General features: G+C 55.0%; 1 protein-coding gene across 2 annotated transcripts in view; it reads left to right on the forward strand.

Moving 5' to 3' along the window:
* SDK2 (sidekick cell adhesion molecule 2) overlaps positions 1 to 26680 on the forward strand; it is a 287007-nt gene that overhangs the window by 116852 nt on the left and 143475 nt on the right. For both annotated transcript variants that reach the window (XM_047756656.1, XM_047756657.1), the window contains exon 2: positions 16614 to 16773. In XM_047756656.1, coding sequence (XP_047612612.1) covers positions 16614 to 16773 — 160 coding nt within the window. The remainder of the gene's footprint in view (positions 1 to 16613; positions 16774 to 26680) is intronic.

Consider the following 26680-nt stretch of genomic DNA (forward strand, 5'->3'; position numbering starts at 1 on the left):
GTGCGCGGATGTTGTCTGTCACCGTTAGCGGAGCTCGGGCCTCACGGTGGAGCAGCTGGCAGGATGCTGCTGTGGGGTCAGGAGGGCACATTGCGGTCCACGCGCGTGGAGAGGTGACAGATGAGGATGGGAAGCCATCGATCAGGAGCAGGGTGGTCAGAGATCACCCTGACGCCTCTGGAAACAAGAATTCCTTTCATTTTCCCTTGGCTCAGTATTTGAGTTTCCACTTTGTGCAAGCAGCCAGGGGGCATGAAAAGGACCAAGATGGGTCCTCCCACAGCTTAGAGGCCAGTGGGGGCATTCCAAAGATGGGGGGATCCAGGGGGTTCCCTGCGTGAACACAAAGAAGGAAGTTCGTGTCTGCTGGGGGAGCATCTGTGAAACCTCTGTAGGGCAGGGGGCTCTGCTCAAGGCTGCCTTTGGGGGACCATTCTGGGGGTGTGCATTAGTTTCTGAGAGCTGTCATAACCCAAGGCCACCAACTAGGTGGCTTAAAACAACAGCAGCAAGCGGAGTGCCCGTTGTGGCTCAGCGGGTTAAGAACCCAACTAGTATCCATGAGGACAGGAGGGCAATCCCTGGCCTCGCTCAGTGGGTTAGGGATCCAGCGTGGCCACAAGCTGTGGTTACAGATGTGGCCCGGGTCCCACATTGCTGTGGCTGAGGTGTAGGCCAGCAGCTGCAGCTCTGATTTGACCCTTAGTCTGGGAACCTCCATATGCCGCAGGTGCAGCCCTAAAAAAAACCCCAGCCCTCGCTGCTCGAGTTTCTGGTGTGGTTAGCAGTCCTTGGCTTCTAGATGCTTCCCTCCCGGCTCTGCATTTGGCGTCTTCCCACTGTGTCTCCCGCACTCTGTTAGTCAGATTAGATTAGGGCCACTCTGAGGGTCTCATCCTTAGTCGCCTCTGCAGAGACTGTAATTCCCAGTAGGGTTATAATTACAGGTACCAGGGGCAGGACTTCGGTAGGGGGCATAATTCAACCCATAACAGAAGGTATAGCAGGAGCCTATGAAAAATATTCTGAAGCATCCAGACCTCGTTCCATCGAGGAGGGTGGAGGCCAGATTTGGAAGAGGGCAGTGAACATCCGTCAAGCCTTTGTGCCCGTTTTATAGACGTGAGAAATGGACCTGAAGCTGTCACGTGAGACAGGGTGACCTGGTATCAGAAAAGCTAGGTTCTCAGAGTTCCCATCGTGGCTCAGTGGTTAATGACTCCGACTAGGAACCATGAGGTTTCGGGTTCGATCCCTGGCCTCGCTCAGTGGGTTAAGGATCTGGTGTTGCCGTGAGCCGTGGTGTAGGTTGGAGGCTACAGCTCTGGTTAGACTCCTAGCCTGGGAACCTCCATATGCCGCGGCTGCGGCCCTAGAAAAAGACAAAAAAAAAAGACAAAAGAAAAGAAAGAAAAGCTGGACTCCAGTCCCCCTGAAACTCCCCTGCCTCGGTTTCCCCATCTGCCAACCAAAAGGGTCGGACTAGGTGAGTTCTGCAGCCACTTTATGCTCCGGGTGGGTGGGGAGCCTGCGGGAGGCGCTCCTTTGTCCGGGGCAGAGCTGGGCCAGGGGCGGCCAGCCTAGGGCTTTGTCTGACATCCGGCCCCAGCAACTGCCCCCCGCCCCCCACACACGGGATGCAGGGGAACCAGCGCCAGGAACATAAACTCCATTTCGCAGGAACCAAGGCACCCGTGGAGATGCGCTCAGTAAAACCGGCCTGTCTCTCATTAGTATGAATCTCCTTGCCTCTCCAGCTCTGTCGTCTGCTGCCGCCGGCATCAGCTGCCAGGCCCAGGCTCCCCTGGAGAGGGCTGGGGAGCCCGATGAGACCTGGGGCCTCAGCTTCAGGGGGAGGAAGGGGAGCCTCGAGCTGAGAGGACGCCCCCCTGACCTCTGGGTGGATAACCATCAGGTGGTCCAGAGTGGTGAGCAAATCCCGCCTCTTCCTCAGCCTCTGGCTGGGCCACTTTAACCCTCAGCAGATGGGCTCTAGGTTTGCAAAATGACAGCGTGAAGAGGCAGGACGGGGCGTCCCTGTTGGCTCCCAGGCAAGGATAATGAATGCAGCCTCTGGAACGGGGGGGGGGGGGGGGCTGCTGCCTGCCTCTGCCCCCTCCCCACGCCTCCCCTCCGTTCAGCAGACTTCTCCGACCCAGCGGCCAGGCTGCTGTCGGCAAGAGCCACCTGCCACCAGGGCACGTGAACAGGGGCAGCCAGGCCAGGGCAGCTGTGGCCTGGGATGGGGGTTGGGACGGCCGGCCTCATGCTGTCAAGTTCAACTCCGTGCCTACCCCCTGCATTGGGGGCCACCCACCTGCTCACATCTTGGTCTGGAGCTGAGTCTGCCTCCTCCCCTTCTCGCTCTCCGGGTTCGCACTCCGGGCTGGCTCTCAGTGACCCTGGGTTTTGTGGGAGCAGTGGGAAAACTAACTCGTGGTGTTTGCCCGTCACTCTCCAGGCACTGGCCACGGGAGGCCCTCCACCCTGCCAGACACCAGCCCCTGCACTGTGGGCTGGTTAATCCTACCCCCGGTGTGGTGAGAATGAGAAAGTTTGGAGTTCAGCAGGTTAAGAGCCCAGTAAAGTATCCATGAGGATGCAGCTTCAATCCCTGGCCTCACTCAGTGGGTTAAGGATCTGGGGTTGCCGTGAGGTGTGGCTCAGATTCATCATTGCCATAGATGTGGTGGAAGCCAGCAGCTGCAGCTCTGATTCGACCCCTGGCCCAGGAACTTCCATATGCCTCAGGTCCAGCTCTAAAAAGACCCCCCCCCCAAAAAAAAAGTGCATCTGGTTTTTTAAGTTCTGTTACAGGGAATCCCACCAAGCCCCAGCAAGGGAGATGATGAATTTGTGCGCTGAGGAAGTGACAGCCCGGAAAATTCCGGTGCTGACTCAGTTTGTAAGCATGGAGCCGGGGGGCGGGGGGGTGTCCACCTACAAAGCTGAAGCTCTCTGCCCTCGTTCAGACAACCCATTAAGGTGGGCGGAGGCTGGCAGGGAGCTGGGAGCAGGGGCGTCCCCTTGCAACCAGCACCGGCTCTTAGCCCTGGGCCCAGGAGGCTGCTTGGAAACCCAGCCCAGCCTCCAGAACCCAGGGTGGTCCCCACGCCTGACTTGGGAGAGGCCTGAGCATCACATCAGGGGAGGGAGGGAGGAGGTGAAGGCAAGAGCCAGGTGACTTCTTAGGATGCCAGGTGCCTTTAGAGCTCCTCCAGCCTTGTGCTGAGGACCATGTGGGGCTGGGGGCAGAGAGGTGGCGGGAGAGGAAGTAGGACAGGGTTAAGACCTTGTATCCAGGTTTACTTGGGTTTTTCCTTCAGTTAGATAAGACTCATAGCATAAAATCCACCGCTTCAGGAGTTCCCGTTGGGGCTCAGTGATATTGAACCTGACTAGCATCCATGAGGATGCAGGTTCAATCCCTGGCTTCATTCAGTGGGTTAAGGATCCAGCATTGCTGTGAGCTGTGGTGTAGGTCACAGACGCGGCTCGGATCCTGCATGGCTGTGGGCTGTGGGGCAGGCCAGCTCTAATTGGACCCCTAGCCTGGGAACCTCCATGTGCCGCAAGTGCGGCCCTAAAAAGACCAAAAAAAAAATCAACTACGTCAAAGCAAACAGTTCCCTTGCACTAAGAACATTCTCAGTGCGGCATAGCTACCATCTCTACATGATTCCAAAACACTTTCATCCCCGCCAAAGGAAACTCTGTAACCCATGAAGCAGCTACTCCCAAGTCCTCTTCTTCCGGCCCCCTGGCAGCCACCAATCTCTGTCCTGTCTATGGAGTCCCCTCTTCTGGAAGTTTCACATACATGAATCACAGGTATGTGATCTTTGGATGGAAAAATAAAGACATGTGGCTGAAGCTCCCCGCACACTCCGCCCAGAGCCCCTGCCCGCTGGGAAGCCCCTGGCCCGTTCAGAGGAAGCTGCCTGGCCTGCCCTGGCCCCTGGGTGGCCTCCCTCCTCAGGGCTCTCTCGGGTGGCGACTGAGTGCTGGAGCCCTGGGCTTGGTCTCAGCGCAGCAGCTGACGTGGGATCCCTGGGAGTCTCATTTGTGAAGGGGGAGGGTGACTTCTGTGCCCCCCCAATCCCCGTCCAAAGTTCAGAGGAGAGACTGGGCTTCCTGTGCTGACAACGTCACGCTGGATCAGAGATCCAGAATCCCTAAGACAGGACGAAAGAGAGACAGTGGCACTGGCCCTTGGTCCAGCAGGGGTGGCAAGGGCTTGGTCCCTGCCTGGCCTGTGGGCTCGCTGCCAATGCCCACGGCCAGTAAAGGGGACGAGGAAGGTGGCAGGGCAGGAGCTGAGCAGCATCTAGGCTGCACGAGGGCCGTTTCCCTCCTGATTGGGCATGATCCCCAGGTGGTGGCAGCAGGAAAGGGGGGTGGCACATGTGCCCGCGCGAGTGATGGGGAAGGGGCCGCGTGTGTTGCCGGCAGGCGAGTGCGGCCCTCTGTGTATCATCCGGCTTGTAAATTGCTCGGGGCCTGTAACTGCTGAAAGGGCCATCGAGCCGCGTGGCGTTATTATTTATGATGAAGCGCAGAGGAGCCTGCCAGGGGCTGGAATGGGCCAAGCGCTGCACGGGATGGACGGCAAATTGAACTCCAATTTTCTGCTCTGCAGTCTTTGTTACACGCCACAAAGCGCCGGTACACCGAGGTCACCAGCCTGATGAATGTCTGCTCTTCCTGGCGGCGGGCTCCATCTCGCAGCCTCGGTGCGGGGGCAGGCGGGCTTTGTTCTTCCCTCCCCAGGCCCAGCCACGGACTCCGGCCTTGCGATCCAGGCGCAGCGCGGACCTCAGAGCGGATCAGAGACCTTGCAGGAGGGCGGGCAGACGTGGGTTCGAAACCCAGCTCTGACTCTTGGCTGACCTTGTCCCCATCTCCTCTGAGCTTCAGCTGAGAGAAAGAAAAAGGCAGGAATAATAACTCGCCCCCGAGGTGGCCGGGAGGATTAAATGAGAAAACACAGGGAGATGATCATGCATTAGGCCCTGGACCAACACGGCCTCGTTCCCTTCCCTCCTCCCAAGGCTGAGCCGCCTCCGCCTGATCCTGGGAGGGGGTGAGTAGCCACTGGTGGAAAGTGCCCATCTGGGGGTGGTGAGGCCAAGCAGGGTCCCCGTCACATGCCAGCTGCCCAGCCCAGCCCTCTCCTGTGCGTGTTAGGAAGTCAGTGCTGATGCTAAGTCACATTTTCCACCAGCTTCCCTCACTGCCTGGCTCCCCTTCCTCAGGCCCAGTGCCCCGTCTTCCTTGAGGTCCTGGCCTTTCTCAAGGGTAGGAAGGAGATGAAGAGGGAGTTATGCTTAGGAAGCATGCCACCCGAAGCTTGGGGCTGTCTGTGCCCGTCTGTGCCCTAAGTCTGTCATTGGCCAAGGTCAGTGGCGCTATCACTGGCCAAGGTTGACCCCAGGCTGTGGGTTCTTGGAAGCATCCCCTAGCCAGTCCTTGCCCTTGGCTTCTCCAGGCCTGCAGGAGGCAGATGTTTCTCCATCACCAGAGCTTGGGGGACAGGCGGACAGTGGTACCCATGTGATGAAAGAGCTCACCTGCTAAGATATCCTCAAGAGAATCACCTGGCCCAGGGGTAGGGGGATGACAGATGCCAGGTGAGATAAATCTCCATGGAGCCACCTGGGCCTAGCCGGGCAGCGGGCCCCCAAAGCGGAGCTTAGACTGGCCCTTCATCTCTGGGAGTCTCAGGTCCCAGCTGTGAAACTGGAGAATTACTCGAAGCAGATGCCCCGCCTGGGGGGTCGTGGAGGAAAAGAGGCGTGTCATCCACGTGGCATCATGGAGCTTTGGGGGAGGGATTCCAGGAGTTAGTGAAAATTTTATTATTGCTGCTTTTATAGCTCCAATGAATCTGAACACACTAAAATGATAATAGCACCGTTAGGCAAAAGCATTCTAATCAATGGTATAAGTTTAATCTCTGAACCCTCCAGCTGAAATGTACAGCAGGGCTCCCTTCTCCTCTGTTAATTGCAGAAGGACCCACTGGAGATGAGAACCATCTTGTTTCCACGCAGGGCTGGGGATGCTTCGGCGTTACTTACCTGTGCGGTTCAGGCTGGGGTAGGGGGCAGCTGCGAGATGGGTTTGCAAAGGTTACTCCAAGTAAAGAGAAATAATAGCAACTCTCCTTGTGGGGGCACTTTGTGCCAGGCACTGGCTGAACCATTGATCCCTCTCCTTGGGCCTAAGAGGTAGGAACTCTTATTCTCTCCGTTTTCCATTGAGGACACTGAGATGCAGAGGGGTGACCGATGGCCAAGGCCACATGGCTAGTGGGTGGCTGAGCCAGGATTCAGATCCAAGGAACCCCATTCCAGGGCCCCGGGTCAGGCCTCACAGTGTCAGAGCTGGAAGGGAACACAGAAGAATGTCAGCCCTCAAGAGGGAGGGGCCCTTGCCAAGTTCAACAGCAAATTCACTTCTCTGCTTTTCCCTTCATGGCCCCGGGGCCTCCTGCGTGTCAGACGCACTGCCAAGCTCTGGGGCCACGGCGGCGAGGGAGGCCCGTCCCCGCCTTTTCATGGAGGACACTAGCATGGGAGTCACCATACCCGTGGCTCTGAGGTGCATCCCACATGCTGTAAGGGAGGGGACCCCAAAAGTCTGAGGGCCATGGAGCTCACATCAGGAAAACTGTTACAGAGCACAGGACCTTGGAGCCTTGAAGGGGCAGAGGGCCCCACTGGAACTTTGTGGCTGGATGCTCAATGGGCTGAGCTGGCTCCGGGAGCGGGGGTGGGGGGGGCAGATGGGGGGGAGGCAGCACCCCTTCTTCCCCAGGCTGGCCCCACCCCGCCCCACTCACCATTCCATTCCCCAGGGCCGCATCGGGGCTCTGTGACACTGGCTACCCTGGTGGCCAGGCCCCCCTAATCAGATTAGATGTGTATTCAAACAAATTGATGATCCGTTCCATTAGATGCTTTTTGAACACGCTTTCCAGAGCGAGAAATCCATTCGGCAGCAGCTGCGGAGGCCGAGGCATAATTGACTGTCGCGCCCTCCCAGGGCCCCGACGTCAGAAGGTGCCCGGTTTCTGAAGGTCACTGGCGAGGATTAGATTAAGGAGGGCGAGCGCCTTCTTTCCTGGCTAATGAAGCACTTGGCATGCAGGCAGCACCGGGGCTGAGCTGGGCCAGGCATCTGCCAGGAGACAGGGAAGGAGGCATAAATTAGCATCTCATTTGTGGGAGAAGCAGTAAGGAGAAGGAAAGCCCGGGGGGGGGGGGGGGGTAGCTAAGGGGCCAGGGGCTACGATGCCCAGGCTGGGTGGGCAGCAGCACGTGGGCCCTACTGGTCACCGGGGCAAGAGGGAGAGGGGAACAGCCAGGGAGCCCGGGCTCCTCTGCCTGCTTGCATCCGTCTGCTGTGTGTGCACCCCAGTAATTGTTCGGGGGGGGGTGCGGGGCTCAGCAGGCCCTGCATGGCGGCTCTTCCAGGACCCACAGCCCCCTTTGCCTGAGCCCCCTGCTCAGGCAGCTCCCAGGCTTAATACCTCCCCGACTTGGGTTTCAGAGAAAGAGGAATCACTGATTCTACCAAACCTCCTGCAGCTCCAGCTGTCCCTACCTTGGTCCTGAACCTTTGCTCAAGGCCTTACAAGCCATCCCGAAGCAAGATTTGGTCCTTGACGGAATTCCCATCATGGCGCAGTGGTTAATGAATCCGACAAGGAACCATGAGGCTGCAGGTTTGATCCCTGGCCTTGCTCAGTGGGTTAAGGATCTAGCGTTGCCATGAGCTATGGTGTAGTTTGCAGACGCGGCTTGGATCCTGCGTTGCTGTGGCTGTGGCTGTGGTGTAGGCAGGCGGCTACAGCTCCGATTGGACCCCTAGCCTGGGAACCTCTATATGCCGTGGAAGCAGCCCAAGAAATGGCAAAAAGACAAAAAAAAAAGAGAGAGACTTGGTCCTTGGGCCAGCACGGAGTGGCCGTGAGGGAGCTGAATTTGGAAGGCTCCAATTTGGGACATTCAGGAAACTCCAAGCTCCCTTTCACCCCCATCCACTCCCCGTCTGGCCACCTTTAACAGCAGAAAGAGCATCTAGCAAGTGCCAGGTGCTGTGTCTGAACTTGACATACACTAGCTCCCTTGGTGCTCCCAGCAGCCTCTGGGGCAGGGGTTGGCATCTCCTCCGCTGACAGACCGGTAAGACTCCGGAGCTTGCTCTGCTCAGGGTCACCCTTTAGCTGGCTTAGGACCTGAAACATAAACCCACTGGGACCTTCGAGTCAAACTCTTGGGATAAGGTGGCAGCTGGGGGCTTACGTGATGAGCAGAGCTGTGGATGGGGGCCCCAGCTCAGCCCCTTCTTCCCAAGAAGCCCTGGGGCTCCGGCCCCTGCCTCCGTTGACGGGGCCCCTCACGCCCACGTCCCATCATCTTCTGAACTCTCTGATCTCCCTGGGGCTCCCCGACCCCCACCCCACTAGCCCACCCCTCCAAACCCCCCACCTGCAGGTGAACTGGTCTCCTCTGGGGGGTTCTGCCTCGTTCTCCTTCCAACATGCTCAGGACTCATGCGCAGCCAGCCCACCTGTTGGGCCCTCTCCTCCGCAGTGACATTGGAAGCTGGGGGGAGGAAAGCCCTACTCCCCCCACCCCCCGGCACAGCCCCTGCTTGTGGCCTCAAAGCCAGGGCCCCGAGGGAGGCCACCATCCCTCCCCCACCACCTGGGAGTCCACAGGTCAGGGTGTGAAGGTGGGGACAGCTGAGGGAAGCCCCGTGTCACCTACAGAAAGATCCAGAACGCTGGAATTGCCCAGATCTGGGTTTACCTCTGGGTGGCAAGGTCAAAGGATTGACCAGGGCTGCGTGGTCTCATCTGTAAGGTGGGGATAGAGGAGACACCTGCCTTGAGAGGGTCTCGTGACTCCTCACTGCGAAGGTGGACGAAACACTTCACGTGGAAAGTTCCATAGGTCTTTTGGCATAAAGGCAGCTGGGATAGAAGCGTGGGGAGAGGCGGGGCTTGTTGAGCAGGACGGGCCCGGAGCCCCTGCTTCCTCTGACCCGGGCCCCAGCCTGCTCATGTCTGTGGCCACCAGCTGGCTCCAGGAAGGGGACCAGTTAGGAGCCACGGAAGTCAATCCAGGGCAGAGGCGATGAGATGAGAGCCTAGGAGGTGGTGAGCTGAGAACTTTGCAAGAATCCCAGCCTGCAGCCCGTTGCCAAGCTTTCCTCCCTCTCCCGACGGCTAAGCAGTTCCTGAATAGCGAGAAAAGGGCTGCACAAAGTGAGAGGCTTTGGGGTATTTGAGAGACAGGAAGAGGCCTGGGCCAGGCCCGGTGCCCTGTGACGCTGGCTCTGGAGGCCAAATGCACACCTATTGGCCAATTGACCCAACTGGTGATGGGCAGAGGGTGTCACCCTGCCTGGCACTCCCAGCGGTAAGGGTTCGGCCCCAGGGGAAGGGGGGTTCCCAGGCCTGGCTGGGCTGGAAGCCAAATCCTAGGAGAGATGGGGCGGCGGGGGGAAGGGGGAACACCAGAGAAAGATGACATTATTGTGCCAGGGCCAAAAGGTGGGGAGAGGTTGAAGTTGAGATAAGCTTCTGTGTGGGGCCATTTAGCCCGGAGCCTGAGTGGAACAGGGACAATGTGGGTATTTAGTGGGAATGTGGAGGGAAAGGCAGCCGAGGGCCCCCAGAGCTGTTCTGGGAAACGAGAAGGAAGCCCAGGACCGAGGCCTCTTATCTGCCTCTGAAAGTGGCTCTTCCTTCAAGAGGCTCAGTCTCCAGTAGCCAGGGTCCTCCAGCCACACTTCTGCATCCCCGTGCACACAGAGGGCCCGTCCTTTCTTGTGTCCCGTGACTGCTCACCCTGCCCACTCCTGTATGTGTTTGCATATGTGTGCACAGATTTGATTCTTTTTTATTTTTATTTTTTTCTTTTTATAGCCATACATGTGGCACAGGGAAGTTTCTGGGCTAGGGGTGGAATTGGGGCTGCAGCTGTGGCCCAGATCTGATTATGAACAGTAATCCATACCTATGGACACAACGTAAAAGTTACAAAAAGGCGTAAAGAGTGAGCCCTTCCCTGCTGCAGCCCCCCCAACTCCTGGTTCCCCCTAAAGCGTCCCTGAGCCCTGGTTCTTACGTGACCCTCTAGTTTAAAAAGCCTATGCCTATGTAAGCAAATCTGTTTTTATCCTTTAAAAACCCCCCAAAAAGCTGGAGTTCCCATCGTGGCTCAGCAGTAAGCAACCCAGCTAGTATCCATGAGGACGCAGGTTTGATTCCTGGACTCTATCAGTGGGTTAAGGATCCAGCATTGCTGTGAGCCGTGGCGTAGGTCGCAGGCGCGGCTCAGATCCTGCGTGGCTGTGGCGTAGGCTGTGGCGTAGGCTGACACCTGCATCTCCAATCGACCCCCAGCCTGGGAACCTCCATATGCTGCCAGTGCAGCCCTAAAAAGACCAAAAGCAAAAGCCGCCTCGTGCACAAGTGGTAGCAGATTATACATCCCATTCGACACCGTCTTTTTTTCACATAAAAATTGGTCTCGGAATTTGTTCCAGAACCTCATGCTGTGGAGAATTCTTATTCTTTGGAGGTGCAGTCATTTCTTTAACCAGCACGCTCTTGACAGACATTCAGGTCATTTCCAAGCTTTTGCTGTTACAAAAGACAGGATGGCTGTGAAAGGCTATCACTTTACCTGTGCACAGGTGTGGGTGTGGGAGTGTGTGGAGAGGAGAGATTTCTCGAAGAATTGATGGATGGGTGGGGTGCGTTTTTCGTTTTGATAGAATTGCCACGTTGTTCTGCATCAATGTTGTACCAAGCGCAGTCCCCAGAGTTGTGTGCATGATGCCTGGGTCTCCATAGACTGGCCAGCCTGGGGTAGGATCACGCGTTCAGACCTTGGCCAGTGCGATAGGGAAGAAAAGAACTCACCGAGTGTGCCCTGCCTTTCTCATATCACGAGGTTCAGAATCTTTGTATACGTTTCAGAGTTATTCGTAATTCTTTGCTGTGAACGGTTCCTAGCCTTTGCCCATTTTTCCGTTGGTTGGTTGATCTTTTTCTTCTTGATTGATGGGAATATTTTTTCTATCAGGAAAATGAGCTCTTTGTCCACGAAAGAAGTTGCACACATCTTCCCCCAGCTTGTCATTTGCTGCTTTTTGTTGATAGGTAATTTTTTTTTCCATGCAAGAGTTTTCTACAGTCAAAGGTATCAATCTGTTTTATGACTTTCTGGAGTTGGTGTAGTACTTAGAAAATTCTTTGCTTCGCCAAGATTGTATATTTTTAAACCCCTGTGACTTTTTTTTTTTTTTTTTGCTTTTCTAGGGCTGTACCCGCAGCATATGGAGGTTCCCAGGCTAGGGGTCTAATCAGAGCTGCAGCTGCCAAGCCTACGCCAGAGCCACAGCAACGCAGGATCCAAGCCGAGTCTGCAACCTACACCACAGCTCACGGCAACACCAGATCCTCAGCCCACTGAGCAAGGCCAGGGATCGAACCTGCAACCTCATGGTTCTTAGTCGCATTCGTTAACCACTGTGCCACGACGGGAACTCCGCCCTGTGACTTTTTTTTTTTCTAGTTCCTTTAGAATATCATGTTTCTTCTTTAAAACATTGATCCATCTAGCATTTATTTTGAGGTCAAGTGTGAGGAAGAGATTCGACTTTTGTTCCCCAAAAGGCTTCCTGCTCGTTCCAAAGCCATTTGTAGAATAATTGATCTATTCCTCACTGACTTGAAATTCACCTTTCATCCTCTCTTAAATATCCCATGTATATTGGGGTCTATTCTTAGATTTTCTAGTCCATTGCTCCCTCAGTCTATTTGGACAAGACACACTGCTTTAATTATAGCATCTTTATATTATAATTCAATATCTGTGCTAGTCTCCTCTGCTTACAGTTCTTTTTCAGAATGTTCTTGGCCATTCTTTGATGGTTTTTTTAAAATGCGACCTTTCGAATCACTTTGTCTAGTTAAAAAAAAAAAACTTTCATGTGTGTGTTTTCAAAGTGAGGAAAAGTGGAGGAGAATGACATTTGTATAACATTCATTCTGTCGACCCATCTCCCTTCTCAGTTATTCCTTTCCCAGTGAAAAGGAGGCTAACAGAGCTGTTGTGTACAGTAGTCCAAGTTGTGTACTGCACAATCCTAGAACTAAGGCTGAAAGGAGCTGCTGCCCCTGCCCACAGGCTCTGAGCTCTTCCCTTTGGTAATCTGCCCATCTGCATATACATCAAGAGTAATAATAGCTGCTTCTCCTATAGCACGCTCCAGGCACTTTCCTCAGCACTTTGTTTATTCATTTATTTAAGACTCACAACGAATATATCCCCAATTTGCAGCTCAAGAAACTGAGTGCAAAAAAGGCAAAGTAACTTGCCCAAGGTCAATGATTTTGCATTACCCATTTGTGTAGTCATGACACAGAAACCTGTTCAGGGAGTTCCCGTCATGGTGCAGCAGAAATGAATCCGACTAGGAACCATGAGGTTGCGGGTTCGATCCCTGGCCTCGCTCAGTAGGTTAAGGATCTGACGTTGCCATGAGCTGTGGTGTAGGTCACAGATGCGGCTCAGACCCTGTGTTGCTGTTGCTGTGGCTGTGGCATAGGCCGGCGGCTACAACTCCAATTAGACCCCTAGCCTGGAACCTCCATACAAATGCTGTGGGTGCGGCCCTAAAAAAAAAAGAAAAGAAAAGAAAAAAAAAGACCAAAAGACAAAAAAAATAGAAATCTGTTCAGGTACATAAACACACACACACAAATGTGCACGGACAGAGATGGAAGCACCTCAGATACAAATACACACGCATTCAGATATGCAGGCAAGCACACACTCAGAGACACATAGGTGAACACACACACACAAACATACACATACATCAGTGTACACAGACATGTGTACAGACATGCAAAGACATGTGCGCACACACACACACACTGACACTCAAAGCCACGCAGACACACACATACAGACACACACTGCCATTGCCACCAGCATCCCTCCAACAGCACACGCCCTCCCATCCCCCTGCTTTGGGGCCGGGACTCCCCCATCAAGGAAAACCAGCTGGACCCCCCTCGCCATCAATTCTGTACAGGGCTTCTCTCCCACATCCCTGTACCCAGATTGGAGGGGACCTTTTTTCTTTCAGGAAAGGGGATGTGACCCGTACAACAGGGGCTTGGGGAGGGGAGCCTCGGCCTCTGCCAGGCCACCTTATGAAGATAACTTGGGATGAGGGATGCTGAGTGCCTGGCTCAGGGCTTGGTACCCAGCAGCTTCTCAGGAAAGACTAACCGCCCCCTCCCCTTCCCCCAAGTTATCTCTGGCAGCCTCTGGAAGCAGCCCATGCAGGCAAAAGCCTTTGGGCTCCAGACTGGCGCCCCCGGCGGGTGGGCGGGGGGGGGGGGTTGAGGAATGAACTGGCAGACGAGGATGTGCGAGGGCATCGCCCAGTGAGCGGGTTACCCAGGCGAGCGTGCGGCTGCAGAGCGCGTGTGCCCGCGTGCGCGTGCAAGCACATGCACGGCCCGCCCCTCCACTGTTCTGGCTCTGAGTCAGCCCACATGGAAGGGATTTCTTCATTGGGGGCTGGGAATGTTATTGTTTTAAAACAAACGAGGGATGACAGGAACTAACAGAGGGTTTTTAAAAACGCGATTCAAAGGGCTCTTGAAAAGCTGCTGGAGAATATGAATGCGCCTTTGAAGTGCGAATGGGCCCATTTGTTAAACTGAGAGCAGAGCCGGCTGCCTCCGAGGGTGGGGAATCCGTTTCCTTGGCAGATGGGTGCCTGCCTGCCTCTCCGCCTTCCGCCGCCTCCAGAGAACCCCAGAAGCCAGGGATGGGGGGCGGGGGTCCGCACACACTCTCTAGAAGAGGCTCCTTCTCAACCATTTTGAAGGCAGTGCGATCACATGACAGCCCTTAAGTGTGATGGAGAGACGTGCGGGGCAAAAGCAGCATCGACTCTGCAGTGGAAACATCAGTGGTCACGCGGCAGGACCACAGACGCAGGGGTCCAGGGCGGGCCTTGTGCACGTGTTTGCACCTGCTCTCCAGCCACCATCAGTCCAGCCCCAGATCTCCCCGCCTCCAGTGGCCCCCACGGTGAGGGCCAATATAGAAGGGTTGGGGTTCAAGGACAACTCACCCACACACTCGTAAGGTGGGGGATGGGATGGAGGAGCTGCGCAACCGGGCCTCTGGACCTGGGCCCCAAACCTGCTTGTCTTGAGTTACCCGTCTGTGCCTAAGCCCAACGTGAGGCGTTGATACAGATACGAACGGAGCCTTGGGAGTTCCCCTTGTGGTTCAGCGGTAACGAACCTGACTAGTATCCTCGAGGACGTGGGTTCGATCCCTGGCCTGGCTTCGTGAATTAAGGAGCCGGCATTGCTGTGAGCTGTGGTGTAGGTCGCAGATGCGGCTCTGATCCTGCATTGCTGTGGCTGTGGTGTAGGCCAGCGGCTGCAGCTCTGATTGGACCCCTAGTCTGGGAACCTCCATATGCCCCAGGTGCAGCCCTTAAAAGAAAAAAAAAAAAAAAAAGATAGGGAACCTTATCCGAAAACCAAGGATGACCAGTTCTGGTTAAATCTGAGGGTTGAGAGGATGCAGCAGGGGGTCCAGGGCTCCAGGCCCCACTGACGCTCTAGAGACTCAGTGCTGCAGGAGGGGCCCCGCCGCACCCACCCCCAGCGGGCTGACAAGCCTGCCAGGCCTCATCTTGGTTTGCTCCCTTCCACCCTGACCCCTTACTAGTGCCCTTTCCTCTTTGGTTTGTTCCATATCTTAAGCCAAAAGAATAGCATCTTCCAGTTTTCACCATCTGGGCCCCCAAGGGAGAGTTAGCTCTCAGACCAGAGCATGTCTGGGGCATCAGCAGCGCCAAGGGCGACGGAGCCCTCTCCCTGGCAGGGACGCCCCCTCTTCGATGCTGGGAACGAAATGAATTTTGCAGAGCATTTACTCTGGACCAAGCATGGAGCTAGCATTTGCACAATTACCTCAATTCTTAAGATGTGGAGGTGCCTGTGTCTCTTCCTGTGTCTCCTGATGGAGAAACTGAGACTCGGAAAGATGAATCCTCGTCCACACCCGGGCAGCTGGAAGGGGTGGGCTGAGTGCAGACGGGACCCCCTCCCCCACCACCGGGCTGCAGAACAGTGTGCCCAGCGCCGGGCCTGCCATCAGCTTCCTGGCTTGGAGCACGCCCAGCCCTCCCGGCACAGTGTGGTGCGTGGAAGGTGCTCGGACTTGGGTCTGGCCAGTCTGGACCTGACTTTGCTTTAGCAGCGTGAGACCATGGGGCCCCCGAGCTGTATCCCTTACAACAGTGGGAGTGTGGCTGTGAGCATCGGGTGGTAAAAGCCTCTATGTGCACGTGGAATGCACACAGATGAGGTGCTGAATGGTGCTTTTTCTGGACCTCACCTCCTCCATCTATCAAATGCAAGGGTTCGGGGGCACAAACTCTGGGAAGCCTGTGTGTTTGTGCCTCCGGCTCCTCTTCTCCTTTATCCACAGTCCCCTTCCTCAGGTCACGGACAAGGTTGGGTGCTGGCCTTGCAGGGCCGGCTCCTCCCCTTCCAGCTGTGTAACCTTGGTTTCTCACCCCTCTCTAAAAGGTGGATTAGGATCCTCCCTGGTTGTGGGCTTGCATGTGGATTAAATGAGCCTATGTTAAAGCCCCTGGAACAGCTCCTTCCCCCAGCCCCGCCCCACCCCTAAAGGGCAGGTCTGCTCAGTGGTGGGCATCTGCCCTCCCCCCCTTCTTCCTCATCTCTCCTTTTGTCAGCCCCCTCGTCCGATTCACTTGTGCCCTTTCCCCCACTGGCCAGAGGACAGAAAGCCTCAATTTCCACCGGAAGCTGTTGGTCTGAATAGTCCCCTGAAGTCCGGGATCCGGAGTGTGTTGTCTCATCGAGGGGAGCTGTGGGGGGCTCATGCTTGGCTGGCCTGAGTCAGGACTAGGACAAGCATAGCAAGGGGTGCACCCCATACCCCTGGCCCAGGCAGCCGCTTTTTCTCTGCCTCCGTGGCCAACCAGGGGTATGAGTGGGGAGGTCGAGGCAGGCTGGCCCGGGACCCAGGATGGAAGATCAAGCAACCTGATGGTGGAAGGGGACCCACTGGATGGACTCTGCCCTTGATTGGAAGCCTTTCCCCAAACCCTGGGAAGAGGATTCAGGACAACACCCCCTTCACCTGCCACTTCTGTCCACCCAGGTGTCTGTTTTCCTTGTGACACTTATGTTGCTTTTGGAGGAGAAACCAGAAGCCAAGGGTATGGAATGGTTGGGGAGACCGAGCGGAGAGGGACGAAGGTGCCAGCGTGTAGGGGTGGCAGCAGAGGCCGTGAGCCTGGTGCGGTCTGGGAGGAGGGAGGTGGGGAGGACCCACCCTGAATACCAAGCCCTGGAGCCAGACTGACCTGAGTTCAAGTCTTTCCCAGCCACACGACCTTGGCCCCTTAGCTGCTGCACCTGCCAGCTCTGCCTCGGGGCGTCAGGGCTCCAGATGGGTGACCCCAGGCAGGTGAGCAGGTGCTAACCAGCGTCTCTATGTCTCCGTTTCCCGCAGACGATGTGCCCCCCTATTTCAAGACGGAGCCGGTGCGGACGCAGGTGCACCTGGAGGGGAACCGCCTGGTGCTCACGTGCATGGCCGAGGGCAGCTGGCCGCTGGAGTTCAAGTGGCTCCACAACAACAGAGAGCTGACCAAGTTCTCCCTGGAGTACAGGCAAGCACGCTGTCTCTTTCTTCCCTCCCGCCCACCAGGGTCCTGCTGTGCCCAGAGGGGTCCCCGGGTGGTGGGGAGGGGGCTGTGTGGCAGTTTGGAGGAGCTCCTGGGAGGCTGGGTGGCAGAAGTGGGGGGCCAAGGCGGCCCTGCCCCAGGGTGAGAAGACCCCGCCCTGCTGAGCACCGGAGGGGTGGGCGGGGGCGCTGCCCAGACAGGGTGGCCCGTGCCACAGTGGACAGGGCAGAGGGGATGATGGGGCAGGGGAGCTCACTGCCAGCAGCTAGGCTGTGGCCACGGCTGTGGCCAGATCCCCACTGAGAAGAACCCTGCTCTCTCCAGGGAGCCTGGGTGCAATGGAGGGAGCGGGGCAGGTGGCAATCTGGGATCCTTAAGGGAGGGACAGATGCTATTTCGGGGCGCAATTTAAGGGAACATGGAGGGGGGATCCCCAGGGCCTTTGGGCTTATCTCCATTCCCTGCACCCTTGTACTGAGCTCCAAGTTGGGCTGGCCCTTCAGGGGCCCAAGGACAATGCCACGTGGGGAAAAGGAGAGAGAGAGAGAGAGCGAGAGAGGGCACAGGGTCTAATAAGCGAGGCCGGGTTTGCTGCTAGAAGTGTGAGCTACTCCTCCAGCCTTCCTCCCAGCCCTCCTCCCTCCTGCTCCGACCCCCGACCCCATCTCAGCCTCTTTCATTGGCTCCCACCCTGTGCCTGGCGACCTAATCCCCAGGCCTGATGCGCATAATCGGTTTCGTGGGGGGAGGACAAGATTGTCTTGCCCTGGGGACGCTGCTACAAATCTGCCACCTGCGACAGGAAGGCAAATGAGTGGAGGGGGATTTAATTGCTTGAGGGCTGTCCTTTCCAGAAAGCCATCCTTTTCTTCATGAATCAGGGAGGCCAGAGTTTGGGGTTACCGCCACGTCCAGGTTCCTTCTGCTCCCCGCCCTGGACTGGACGGGCTGGTGGGTGTGGCCACTTTGGCCAAGGAGGGAGCAGCAGGGGCCAGGCAGGAGGACTGCCCCCCCCTTCCCACCCCGCCCCGGGGATGGTGAGAGACCTGGACCAGGAAGCTGGAGGCCCTCCGGTGCTGGCCACTGTGGGACTTGTTCTCCAGGGATCCACCAGGAGACCAGAGGGGCCTCTCTGAGCAAGTCCTGTGTGGCTTTCAGTGGGTTTATCTTTGGAGCCCAGAGCTGTTCCTGCATGCTCTCTGGCACCCCAAGAGCACACCGATGGCTCGCCTCCCAGTTAGTGGTGTCCTTGCCCTTGACTTCTGCTGGCTGGGAGTTGGAGGTCCCAGGAAGAGGAGAGGTGGTTCTTTATCTGGTTCACAGCCATTCTCTTGGTGCCTGAAACTGCAAGGACGTGAGGGTGGGCGTTCCGCAGAATCAGTTTCCGGCTCAGCTCAGGATCAGATTACCCAGTGATGGAATGGGCTGCCTTGGGGCACAGTCAGCTCCCTCTCCCTGGAGGCATCCTTGTGGTTGTCAGGGTCCAGCCGTTGAAGAAGGTCAGAATAACAGTAATCACTGATGGGAGTTCCCGTCGTGGTGCACAGTGGAAACAAATCCGACTAGGAAACATGAGGTTGCGGGTTCGATCCCTGGCCTTGCTCAGTGGGTTAAGGATCTGGTGTTGCCACGAGCTGTGGTGTAGGTCACAGATGCAGCTCAGATCTGGCATTGCTGTGGCTGTGGGGTAGGCTGGCAGCTGTGGCTCCGATTTGACCCCTATCCTGGGAACCTCCATATGCTTCAAAAGCAATAATAATACTGCTAATAATCACTCAACGGAAAAAGAATTTGTTATGTGGCAGACGTTATGATGGGCGCTCTGGGAGTCTCTCACCGAACTCTGCCAGCGCTCCTATGAGGAGGTCCAACTGTTTTTTCCATTGTACAGATGAGCAAACTGAAGCTTAGGGAGCTTCAACAGTCCATCTCAGGTCAGGTTGTTGAGTGGGGCTGCACCTATAAATCAGACGACTACAGGGCCTGAATTCTTGACCACCCACTACACAGCCTCTATTGAAGAAAGCCTGTTGCCACCGCCTCCTCCGTGGCTGCCCTAAGCATCTTTCTGCTGACAGTGCTCTGCAAGTTCTAGAAAATCAAGCTCTGGGGAGGATGCAGATATTCCATGTAGGAGCTTGGTTGGGTGGAAGTTATTTGGGGAGACGTAAATAAACTCGTGTTCGGGAAACTCATCCTCTTGCCGCCTCACCACAAGAAGGCTGCTGCTATGGCGTGGTGACTGTCACGTACCTGAGTACAAGTCAGTCAGATTTTTCTGTCATCAAAAATGTGCTGCAGGGAGTTCCCTGGTGGCTCAGTAAGTTAAGGAGTTCCCTGGTGGCTCAGTAGTTTAAGGATCTGGCATTGTCACTGCCATGGCTCCAGTTGCTGCTGTGGCCCGGGTTCAGTCCCTGGCCTAGGAACTTCCACATGCCTCGGGTGTGGCCAAAAAATTTTTTGCTGTACCCACAAGGAGAGCTTTGCCCTCCTTCGTGTGGCCTTCAAGACTCTTCATGGTCCATTCCTGAGAGCATCTGCCTTACCTCCTGCCAGGCCCATGTGAGGTAACAGGCTCCCACCAACCAGGACGCTCACAGCACAGGTCCCAGGACAGTGTCTTATGTGTGCCTTCTTTTTTGCCTTTGTCCCAATGGTCCTGTCTCCTCCACTGGAATATTATCTCTTTCAGCATTTTTTCTCTCTCCTGCAGGGGCTCCAGCTCTTTGGGAAAGCCTTCTGATAATACACGTGTACATTCTCAATAAGCCTCACCCTCTCTCTTAAACACACACACAGACACACACTTCATACTGTCTCTTCTGCCCTTTGTGACGGGCCATGATACATCCCATAATACCCTCTAATTATTTACAATAAGACCCTGCAAGTAAACCACAGAACAAAGTGAGAGCCACAGGTACCTTGGCTTGAGGGTCCCAGGAACCTCAGGACTTAGAACTGAGAACTTGATACTGCCAGGCCCTCTCCCCTCTGCATTACTCAGCAGTGCCCACCTCTGAGTTCAGGCTTTGTTCTCCTAAGAGCAGTGACGGTGAGAAGTTCAGGAGTCACAGGCTTACAGCCACATGATTTCAGAGTAGAGGGAACTTCCATTGGGAGTTTCATGTAGAAAGTCCCAGGGAAGGATTCTGATTGGCCCAGCTTGGATTTGCCCTGACCAATCCTGGAGGGCAGCTGCATGGAAGGCGTGATGGGCCAGGCCTGCATCATGTGTCTACTCCCAGCCACAGGACTGGGTGCGGCAGCCCTCCCACTAGAGCCACGTGGTAGAATGAGAGCTATTAGCAGAATAGCAGAGCTATTAGCAGAAAAGAGCAGTGGAGCAGAGAGAAGCCACCTATGTCCACTTCACCACCCCTTCCCCCAGTGAGGACCTTGCTCACAACAGGTACTTTTTCCTTCCTTCTTCCTTTTCTCTTAATTTCGACAATTTTCAGATCTTGCAAAAAATTGTAAGAGAGTACCATAAACACCTGTATACCTCTTAGCATTCACCAGTTGTTAACACTTTGTATCATTTGCACTCTCTCTTGCTCTCTCTAGGCACACATATACCCAGGCACCATTTTTGCTGAATTAGTTTAGGGTTAGCTGCAGGCATCATGTCACTTCACCCCTAAGTGGTATTTCTAAAGAACAAGGCATTTTCCTACAGAACTACCACACAATTTTCACACTCAGGAAACTGCACGTTGATACAATACTACCGTCTGATACATAGTCCACATTCAGATGTCTCCATTTATCCCAGTTATATCCCTGGTGGATATTTTTATTGTTGTTGTTCAATGCAGGAGCCTATCAAGGACCACACATGGGATTTAGCTGGCGTGACTCTTTAGACTCCTTGCATCTGGAACTATTTTTCATTGTTTTTTCCTGTCTTTCATGGCATTCTATTTTTATGGGTTTGGTTGGTTTTTCAAAATGTTCCCCGATGGAGATTTGTCCAGTTATGGTCTCATAATTACATTGGTCTTTTGGGCAAGAATATTACGTAGATGTACATTCCTCTCAACACTTCACACTTAAAGTTGCCAGATGCCGGTAGGTTTAATCAACCCGTCAAGGTGATGTCCACCAGATTTCTCCATTGTCAAGGGACTGAATTATCCCCTCTCCTTTGGATGGTAACTTGAGACCGTCGTGAATTCTTCTCCCCTGGAATCTCCCACCCTGTGGTTTCATACCCATTGATGGGTCTCACCTGAGTCAGGTATTACCGAGGTGGTTATAATAAGCAGATTTTTTTTATCATTCCTTTTATTTTTATTAGTTGGCACTCTTGTTAAAAAAAAAAGAAAAGAAAAAACATCTTTCCTTTCTCACCCTCTTTAAAATAATTTAGCATCAGTGTGAACTCATGGATAATTTTTCCTCTTTAGTATGTTTTAATTCACTCCTGCCATTATTCGTTGTGATGCTTACGGTAACGTAAAGTTGGCCAATGGAATGTCTTCAAGCTGGATCTTGAGTTCTCTTTACATGTCCCCATTGGATTTCTAGTATTTTCTTGCTTTTTGGCTCAACAAAATGTTCCCGTGTCACCTTTTGACTAAATGCATACTGAAATCCCATGTGAGAGAGGTTAGCCAGCTTCTCATGCCATGGTTTTCTGACTACTGCTTTCTGCTGAGGACTTCTTATCACTTGCAAACACCAGGTTTTGTGTCGGGTGATAATATCCAATTTTCGCGCAGAAAGATGGTGGAATTGATGCAGCGAGTTGAGAGAACATAAGATTGAAAGCGCTGCCGTTAAATTTCACTGTGTCTCCCAGCCTGTCTCCAAGGGGAGAATTTTGCATTTGCATTCAGTCTCCAAGGATCTTTATTCTTGGTGGGATCTGTACCAGAATGGGCCTGAGGGGTGAGTGTGTGTGTGTGTGTGTGTGTGTGTGTATGTGTGTGATCTGCACAAAGGAAAGCCTTTGCATCCTTCTGTGTACCAGGGACTCTGGCGAGTTCATGGGTCCAAATCCATCCATCAGGGCAGAGTGGAGACAGCCTGGACTTTGAGGTTGAGCCCACTTGAATGCCATCAGGCTCCTACCACTTACTAGCTCTGTGATTTGGGGCAGAAAAATGTAGCCACCCTGAGCTTGTGTTCTCATTTTGGTATTGGATACAGTAATGCCTATTTTAGAGACTTACAGCGATGATTACATCAGAGTCTATGGGACACATCCAGTCTTGGGAGCAATAGACATGAAATAAATAGTCCTGTTAGGATTGTACAAGGTGTCTGTCTCCATATAGTAATAGAACCAATAGCAAACCTGCCAGAGATCTCGCGTGTGGATGAACGTGTCTCCTCCTGAGGAGTCGTGGGGCTCCGTGTCTGTAAGATTCTCCAAGTCACATATGCGTGTGTAATGGTTACGAGCGTGCAAAGCATGTAAATGCATTTGTGTACCTTCCGGACTCTAGGGTGGTAACTCACATACGGGTCAGGCCCTCTTGTACTGCCCTGGAACCTCATCCATCCCTGGCTCTCCCTCACTCCTTCCCCTTCCCTCCCGTGGCGGGGCGGGGGCGTGGGCATCTCTCCTGGTGGAATCAGTTCAGCCTCCCTTTGCATCCATGCCACCAGCCAGGGCTGCGTGGATGGAGACCGCCTGACCAGCTCAAGAAATGGCAGGTCAGGCAGTGGCGATGGGGGAGGAAGGCGGATGGACATGACCCTCCTGTCCTGTGGCCACTGTCCTGGAAAAGTCATCAACCCAATTATTTTGTCCCGCCCTGGGAATGCTGTCCCTCGTAATCATTCTCACACTTAAAAGTCAAATCGGAAAAACAAATCAGCTAGACACACCCACAGATTCCCACACATAATGGGCCATGCACGTCAAAGAAGAATTACGGTTTATCCAGGTTCACTTGGTCTCAAGAATTTAATACCCAGGAGTTCCCGTCTTGGAACAAACCTGACTGGTATCCATGAGGACGCGAATTTAATCCCTGGCCTCACTCTGTGGACTAAGGCTCCAGTGTTGCTGTGAGCTATGGTGTAGGTCTCAGACGCAGCTCAGATCTGTTGTTGCTGTGGCTGTGGCGTAGACCAACAGCTATAGTTGTGATTCGATCCATAGCCTGGGAACTTCCATATGCCACAGGTACGGCCCTTAAAAAAGGAGAGAGAGAGAGAATTTAATATCCATCATCTCACAGCAATGCTAGGAGGTGTTATTACTCTTGTTTTGCAAACAAGGAACCTCAGACTCAGAGAAGTTCCAGAACGGGGCTGGGCTCATCCAGGGAGCATGTGGCAGATCCGAGGTCTGTCCCCTGGGGTGTGTTCTGTCCTTTCAGCACAGATGCACACTGGTTCCCGAGCAGGATCCCTCTGTCCCGTTCTTGTCACTGTGTGTCATTCTGGCCCAAGAGGGAAGAAGACAGGAGCCCCTCAGACCTTCTGGGGGGCAAGCCCGAGAGAGTGATTCTGGTCGAGGTTGAGTCCTGCCCTCGAGGCCCAGACCAGCCCTGCTTGGCGTGAAGAGCAGCTGTATGGAGGGAACTCAGGTGAGCCAGGCCAGGCATCTGGCTGGCCCTGGCTGGGTCTCAGCCCCGCTGCCAGTTGGACATCCTTTGTGGTGGAGGTATGGCCTCGGGAACCACACAGGCTCAGTGGCAGGGAGCAGAAAGCCCAGTCAAGGCAAAGACGCTTGCGTGCAGTCGCTAAAACAGGGGACTCCTGCAGAGCGGCTGTAGCCTTTGGAATTCTGCAGAGATGGGAGTTCCCTTTGTAGTGCAGCAGAAGCAAACTCAACTAGTATCCATGAGGATGCGTGTTTGTTCCCTGGCCTCGCTCAGTGGGTCAGGGATCCAGCACTGCCGAGATCTCTGGTGTAGGTTGCAGGCATGGCTCAGATCCCGCATTGCTGTGGCTGTGGCTGTGGCTGTGGCTGTGGTGTAGGCTAGAAGCTATAACTCTCATTCGACCCCTAGCCTGGGAATTTCCATATGCCACCTGTTTGGCCCTAGAAAGCAAAAAAGAAAAAAGAAAAAGAAATTCTGGAGTTTCCGTCGTGGCAGTGGTTAACAAATCCGACTAGGAACCAGGAGGTTGCGGGTTCGGTCCCTGCCCTTGCTCAGTGGGTTAACGATCCGGCGTTGCCATGAGCTGTGGTGTAGGTTGCAGATGCGGCTCGGATCCCGTGTTGCTGTGGCTCTGGCGTAGGCCGGTGGCTACAGCTCCGATTCAACCCCTAGCCTGGGAACCTCCATATGCTGCGGGAGCGGCCCAAGAAATAGCAACAACAACAACAAAAAGACAAAAGACAAAAAAAAAAGAAATTCTGCAGAGGAGAAGATGAAGAGAAACTCCCTGGCCAGCTGCCTCGTCCTGCCTTCTCCCTCAGCCTCCCTTAGGACTGGGGGAAGACAGCGGAGGCCAGGGAGGCAGAGGCTGGCAGGCTTCCCAGAGGCCACGTGTGGCGTGGGTGCCAGGAACCAAGCCAAGCTCTTACCGGCAGTGGTTCTGGGCCATCTCTGCCTCAAAGCTAGGAATCACAGTTCAGAGAGGTTCAGAGACTTGCCCGAGGCCACACAGCCAAACCTAGAGAGTCAGGTTTCACCCAGGATCTTTCAGACCCCAAGCCAAGTGTCCCCTCCCCTGTTCTGAGCTGTCCCACCACGTTTGTCCCCTCCCAGGGCGGTGGCACCACCAGGGCCCAGCTTTCCGGGCATGGCCCCAGCCAGCCTTCTCAACCACTATAGAGAAGCTTTTATGGCCAACACATGGAGTAGAGTAGAGGCCAGGCCCTGCTTTAAATGTCTCTTGGCAGCAAACCCTCCAAACGGCCATCCGCCCTGCCATTGGCCCCGGGCCAGCCTCTCATTTAGGTTCTTGTTCTCAGTGCCGGATCTTTGAGCACATCGTCAGCGAAGGCACCACGATACACACAGGCTGCAGCTCCGTGGTTCAGATCCCTGCCCAAGGTCTGAAGTTGTAGAACTAAGACGAACCAGGCCTTCTTCCTCCCAGGCCGATGAAGGGAGGGTCGGAAAATGCTAATCCTCTCTCCAGGCAGAGATGCAGGAGCTTCCGCCTGCCTGGCACAGAGCCAGGCGAGGAGAACAAGACCCAAGGGCAGTGCCAGCCCTTCCCCTACCCCCTAAGCCCCGCCCTCCCAGCCGCCCTTGGGAAATGTTTGTTCCAGCCCAGAAGCAAGGTGTGCACTCATGGCCTGTAAGTGCCTGGACCAAGGAGCGACAGCAGGTGCTCTGAGGCCAGGAGAGTGCCCTGGAGGAGTTTCCAGCATCCTCTGGAAAACAGGATGGGGAGAGCTGTGGGTGTGGATGGGCAGTGAATGGGAGGCAGCCTTCCTAAGACAGCAGGCGCCATGGCAGGCATGGGGTAGGGGGCTGACTTTGTGTTAAATGAGACAGGAAGATCCCTGCCCTCATAGAGCCTACAGTCCAGAGGAGAGGCAGAATTAAATATTTATGCAGGTGTTACTGGACGCCAGTCTTGATAAATGCTCTCCAGGGGAAACACAGGCCAAAGAAGACATTTGTGGGGCAGCTGGCAAGTGGCGATGAGTAGAGTTAGCTGGGGCTGGCGGTGGGCAGGGTACCCAGGGATCAGTGGGTACAGACGTGGAGGTGGAAGCACTGAGCGCAGACCAGGCAGCCGAGGCAGGCGGGATGCTGGAGAAGTGGACGGGGCCAACCAAGGGGGGCTTATCCTCTGTCTTGAGATGCTCTCATCTTCAGCCAAAAACTGTACGGAGCCCTCCACCGGGAAGGGACAGGATCGGATGTCCATTTAAAATTCCCTGGTGGCTCAGCGGATTAAGGATCTGACATTGTCACTGCCGTGGCTTGGTCGCTGCTGTGGTATAGGTTCGATCCCTGGCCCGGAACGTCTGCGTGCCACCAGCACAGCCTAAATAAATCAATAAAAAATATATGAAAGGTTTAGCCAGGCATGTAGGTGGGACGTAGACTGGAGGAGGGCAGTCAGGAGCTGGGCTGGTCAGTCGCACTGGGAGCCGGTGATGGCTTGGGCCATCTTGGGGGTAGTGGAGGTGGGAGGGGTGGATGGATGGGTCTGGACATATTTAGGAGGTGGAATTGACTGGACTCGATTAGCTGGACACGGCAGGTGAGGGAGGAAGGTAGAGGGTGGGACAGGCGATGAAGGGAGCCCCAGAAGTGCGGGGGTTTGTGGGACGTCACTGTGCCTGGTTTGGGATGGTTGGCGAGACATCAGGTAGAGACATCCAGCAGGCAAGTGGGTGAGCAGAAAAGCCCGAGCTGAAGAGCTTGATTTAGGCATCACTGAGGCCAGCGTGACCGTGACACTGCAGGGATGGGGGCATGAGAGAGCAGACCCAGCATCAGCGGAGAGAGCCTTAGGATCCCCGAAGATGAACATGAAAACCAGCCCAGCTGAACGCAGCCAAGAGGCCAAGACGGAGGAAGGACTGGGGCGTCATGGAAGGAAAGAGGGTGTTTCGAGAATGACCAAGTGGCCAACTGTGTCCACTGCCTGCTGGATCCTAACAACCACCAGCAAGATTTAGGGCCGTAGGTGTCTGGTGGCCGGAGGAGTGTGGGGATGGGCCGGTCGAGGAGGGCGTGAAGGATGCGGCCGCGGAGCCAGTGAGCACAGGGCTTCCTCAGAAGGGACCGGAGAGGCAGAGGTGGGGAGGAGCACGATGGTGGGGGACCAGCTGACACGCGGAGCGGGGGACACCCAGCTGGTACAAGACGGTGGCGGGAGGGCCGTGAATGCCAAGAAGAACGTTCTGGGCTGCATCCCGCAGGTGGTGGGCGGTCTTTGGAGGATATGGGTCGGGGCACGCAAGACCCCACGCATATAACCCGTGTCTGCCCCTCTTGCCGGCCTCTTCTCTCACGGA

This window comes from Phacochoerus africanus, chromosome 14 (genome assembly GCF_016906955.1).
Source record: "Phacochoerus africanus isolate WHEZ1 chromosome 14, ROS_Pafr_v1, whole genome shotgun sequence".
NCBI lineage: Eukaryota > Metazoa > Chordata > Mammalia > Artiodactyla > Suidae > Phacochoerus > Phacochoerus africanus.